At 43.1% G+C, this 5,282-nt stretch overlaps 1 protein-coding gene across 1 annotated transcript in view; it reads right to left on the reverse strand.

Moving 5' to 3' along the window:
- Positions 1–5,282, reverse strand: part of FRMPD2 (FERM and PDZ domain containing 2) — a 95,147-nt gene that overhangs the window by 29,240 nt on the left and 60,625 nt on the right. Inside the window, exon 14 of the mRNA XM_011355460.1 lies at positions 3,328–3,538. Within this exon, the coding sequence (XP_011353762.1) occupies positions 3,328–3,538 (211 nt within the window). The remainder of the gene's footprint in view (positions 1–3,327; positions 3,539–5,282) is intronic.

Below are 5,282 nucleotides of genomic sequence, written 5' to 3' on the forward strand. Positions count from 1 at the left end.
AAAAAAAAAGCCATTTTGCTAAAAGCCTCCACACATGGCCTCAGAGCTGAGGAAAAAGCAGGTACGTTGCTGTTGTCTAGAAGTTCACTGTTTAACAAATCAGGTAGATAAATGGATGTTAGGGTGGAGGGCACGTGAGGAGGCTGCTCTAAATGGAGCCAGAGACACAAGGAGCCACCCCTTTCCTGGGGCAGTTGAGAAAGGCTTCATAGGAAATGTGGCTGGCTTCTCAGTAGAGAAAGGCAGGACAGGGGTTGTATATCAGGGTTGGCATCCTATGGCATCCTTATTCTAAGGGATGCTGAGTAAACAACTGCTCAGGAAAGGCTCTATGGATGGAGCGCTATCTTTTCCATGTAAATGCCTACATGCAGTATCACCCTTCCCGTTTCTGGCTACGGACCATCCAGTTACATGTCCTGGGCTCTAGACCAATAGCATGACCTGCTCCTGCCCACACAGGCCCTATGCTTTCACCTTTGTGAGCACAATGAGGCAGGGATGTGTCTGTCCTGCTCACTGATGACTCCTCAGCACCTAGCCCAGGAAGTACATAGCAGGTGCTCAACTAACTTTTCTAGCAGAACTAACTCTTCCCTTGCTCAAGGCATTCCCACATATCTCTCCTCTCTCTTACCATGTCCACGTCTTACTGGTATAACAACCTCCATGCACCCCTCCCCAATCCCTTTACTTGAAAATTACCTCACCCTCAGAGGAGCCATAATATTGCTGTATCTGTGTTTGTCTTAAACATTAAACTCCATTCTTTCCTCCTTAAGAGGGTTTGTGTTCCTATACTCTCCCCTAAAGACAAGGGAAAGGTCACCAATATTGGGACATTCACTCCAGACTCAGCCCACATTCAGTATTTTATAACACCATTTAATTCCCACAGTCACCTAGTTGGGTGGGATTGCTGTTATCATCACTGGATAAATGAGGAAACTGAAACACAGGCGCTCGAGATCACAGAGCAGTAGCCAGCTGAGCAGGTATTGGTAATGGACTTTAAGACACTGGGCTCATTCCAGAACCCTATCTGAAGGGGATCCACAGCAGGGGCATCTTTATAGCAGCCACAGCAGAAATGCTAAATGTCTCATCCATGGCAGAAATCAATGGAGCTGAATGGATGTTAATCCTTGGCCCATCCCAGACTTCAACCACAGCAATGGTAGGCAGTTTCATGTGAGCTCAGGCTCAGTTTGTGCTGACAATGTCCTACCTCATATTCAGTCCTCCTTCTGCCCTAGAGTTTCCTGTGTATCTTGGTGTTCCCCGCCTCTACTGCTCCCACCTTGCCCCAAAATATAGGAGAGTTAATACCTCCCAGACAGCCTTCTACCAGAGGAGGGTGGGAGCAGTGCATACTTATCTACCGTCCTGCCCTTCAGATGGACAATTCTGGAGGCCTGTATATCTATTGGAATTGAGTGTCAGCTGCCCACAACAACTACGTGGATGACACTGCCCCCTTTTCCTGACCTTCTCTCTTTCCTTTTCTCACTCTCCATGTTCTCTCCTGCTTCCTGGCAACATTTCTGCAATCACCACCTGCATCCAAGTAACTAACTGTCTGAGGCCATGTTTCTGGGGGCCTTCCAGGTGACCAAAGACCCTAGAACTCCCTTTTCATGTAAGAGTTACTAGTAACCTCTGAAGTGAGGTAGTACGGATTATGAAAAATTGGCATTTATAAACTAAAATTAGAGTGGTACCAGATTTTACTGAGGATGATAATTCAGCTTTCTATTGAGAAGGGCAGTTTCCATGCAATGACTCAAAGCCTCTACTGTGCATGCCCAGTGGCAGGTCATTGAGAGCCCCACTGTCCTCGAGAAGGATATTTTGCAGTCAACATATTCTCAAGGTGGCCTTGAGCCAGTCACAGCTTCTTTAGGCTTTTAAACTAGAAAGTCCTATTAAGTACTATTACTTTGAATGACAGATTAAAGAAGACCATAAATTCTTTGACACTCCTACATGATGAGGTAGAGTCTGTTTCTGCTACTTTGAATCTACACTGACGTGTGACTACTTGACCAATAGAGTATGGCAGAAGTGATGCTGTGCCAGCTCCAGGCCCAGCCTTTAAGAAGACTAGCAACCACACCTTGGGCCCTTGGAGCCCTCAGCTGCAATGTAGAAGCCTGACTACCTTGCTGGAGGCAACACATGAAGAGGGCCTGAGACAACACAGAGAGTAAGAGGGAGCCAGCTGAGCTTACCGTCTCAGCCATCCCCCAACCAGGGGTGGGGTGTGTGAGTACAGCTGTCTTGGAGCCTCCAGACAAGTCCTGCTGAGTACCACCAAGTGACCCCAGTCAACACCACATAAAGCAGAAGAATCAGCCAACCAAACCCTGCTTAAATTTCTAACACAGAAAATTGTGAAATAGAATAACAAAATGGTGGTTGTTTTCAATCACTGTGCTTTGGGGTGGTTTGTTATGCAGCAATAGATACACCAACCGTTTTGCTTCATTATTGATTTAGTTTACAGTACATGGTGATACATATTTGCATCAACAGAATTTGAGGTAATAATTTCTAAGAATTGCTTTAAGATATATATAGATATAGACATATAGATAGATATAGTTATAGGTGATATAGATATATACATCGAAGTTCAGATGAATCATCTATATCCTCTTGCTGAAGCAGATGTATTACTCATCCAAAAAAAAAAGCTCCTTCAGTAACCTTCATTGGTCATGTGTTGCCTGTGAATCTGTGCTATTTATATAACTTGCTCTGTAAGTGTAATCCAACTTCTAGGCTATTTTTAAATGCATAGATCCTTGTGTTATAATACCAAGTTGTGTCTATAAGCTTGTTATATCAAATTGCAAATTAAATTACAATCAACCCATTAATAGAGAAAGTAGCATAGTGTAGAGGTTAGGAGTAATGGCCTCCAGGGCCAGCTGTGTGTGTTCAAATCCCTATAGAATTGAAAGAACAGAAACTACTTCAAAGGGTTTGAAGGTTCGTTGATGTATACAAGTGCTTAGAACAGGCTCATGATAAGACCAAATAGGCTTATTGCAACTTGTGTATTTTGTCCTCTTCAATTTCATATGGTCACCTAGTTCTTTCTCTACCAAAAGATAGAGCAACGTAGTAGAGAGATGGGATGTCTGCCCTATAGTGTTCAGCATGGACTTCTCCCATAGCTGGTCTTCAGGAAATTTCTGTGGAATTAGTTGATAGTTATCCAACAAATGTATACTTTCCTTACACATCTGACATTCTTTAAACAATTTCTTTAGAAACAGTACATAGTGTCTTGGACTCAGAGGACAGATGTGTCAAGTCTACCTGCCACTGACTGCTAGTGCGCCAGTCTCCCTGCTGGTATCCATGGTGAAATTGTCCAATGATGTGCACAGCAGGCCTCCTACAGTGTCCTTCTGCTTGGGTGTGAACAGAACATTTTCTGAGCACGACAATCTCTGAATCCAGGTGAGAGGCTTGGACTGGGCCAGGTATGAACGACTCATATTGACCATTTGCACACACTTATTATAGTCTGAAATTTGAGAGAAAAAGATAAACATAAATACATACAAGAACGATTCTGGCTCCATCACTCTTGTAGCCACAACACATCCCAGGCCCCAGATTCTGTTCTCTTTTCTTTTTCTGCTCTTTTTTTCTCATGTGAACTTGTGGAGTTCTTGTGATTAGCCTTGAGAATGACAAGTCTTCCTAATTAGCACTTGCTAATAAAAGAAATCTCAGAGACATAAAAAAAGAGAGAGAGAGACAAGATGCTTGCCCTCCCCCTGTACCTGACAGGACTCTGAGCCAAGGTTCTGATGGGTGCTAACCTGATAACATTCACAGAAATGTGACCACAACAGCAAAGCCCTGTATAAAATTAACTGCTGCCAACCATTCTGCTCACTGCCTTTACAAAACTGTCCTAGCAAACATTGTTGTAACGAATGGATCTCCAAATTGCCTAAGCTCCCAAATTAGGCTCTGCCCTGTGGAATACAGTCTTTGATCTCTCCATCGTTTAGTTCTCTGGTAATAATATTTCCATTAAGATTGGATTTTATGAAATATAAACACATATCAGCTGTGTTGAGCCTCCCAGCTTTGACACTTCTCTTCCTCCCTTCATGCAGAAAGATGTAATAAATGACTCTAATGAAGTACCTAACTTGAGACCATGGATGTGAATGACTCTCACCACTTTATTATTTGTTATTTTTAAGAAATTGGGATTTGATAGATAGATCCTGTAATTTAACTAGGCTTTATACAAAGCCCAGTTTGTATTCTGAAAATGGAAAATGATGACTATATCTGGCTATCTGCTTCCTGCTAAAACCGAGGAGGAAAGAGCGCTTGGGTACATGGTGCTTGTGTGGCTCCAGTGGGTGTGTATGTGGGGGGAGGGATGTATGTGTGTGTAAAGTCTAGTGAAGTGCCTCTGTTGTGAGGGTGTCCATGGGCATTTGTTTCCTCAAGCAGACCCCCCTTTCCCTACAATGGAGTCTGGTTCATTGCCAGGGCTCAACCCATTGAAACAGATAGCCTTTAAAAAATGCCACTTGAGAACTTTCTATATCTATAAGGTATTTGATATCATTACTCACATACAGTGGACAAGAAAGAACAGAGAAATATAAGCAATTTAAATATGAGCTGCAGCTTTTGCACAAATTGCATAGTATCTTACTCCACAGCTTGGACCTATTCAGACACATAGCAATAACAATGGTAAGACCAACACCAACAACTCATATTTGCTGAATGCTTATTATGTGCCAGGCACAATGGTAAGCACATTATCTGCACTGTATCATTTATTCCTTACAATAACCCTGTGGAGTGGATATTATTATATTCATTTTATAGATGAGGAAACAGAGGCTGGGAGAGAGTTAATAATTTGCTGAAGTTCTCAGGGGTGGTAAGTGGTGGAGCAGGACTCACACTCAAGTCAACTGACCCCATAGGCCACACCAAAAAATGGATATGCCAAGGACAAAGAGACAAAATCAGAAGCACAGGAGATTCATCTGAGGCATGCCTAGCCTTCTGACTTCAAGGCCCAAAGGAACAGTGAGCTTAGGCTTAATCATGGTGATTATTAATACACATAGTGGCACATTCTAGAGAGAGATGGTGATGGCAAGGTCTCAGGTCAGAGAGGATTAGGGGTTTGAAGGATGACTTTGCATGGAGGTTGAGGGTAAAGGAAGAAAGGACTATCACCTAGGGCAAGGGGACTCATGGAAGGTAGCAGAGGAGTGAAAGCA

Source organism: Pteropus vampyrus, unplaced genomic scaffold (assembly GCF_000151845.1).
Source record: "Pteropus vampyrus isolate Shadow unplaced genomic scaffold, Pvam_2.0 Scaffold20, whole genome shotgun sequence".
Taxonomy (NCBI): domain Eukaryota; kingdom Metazoa; phylum Chordata; class Mammalia; order Chiroptera; family Pteropodidae; genus Pteropus; species Pteropus vampyrus.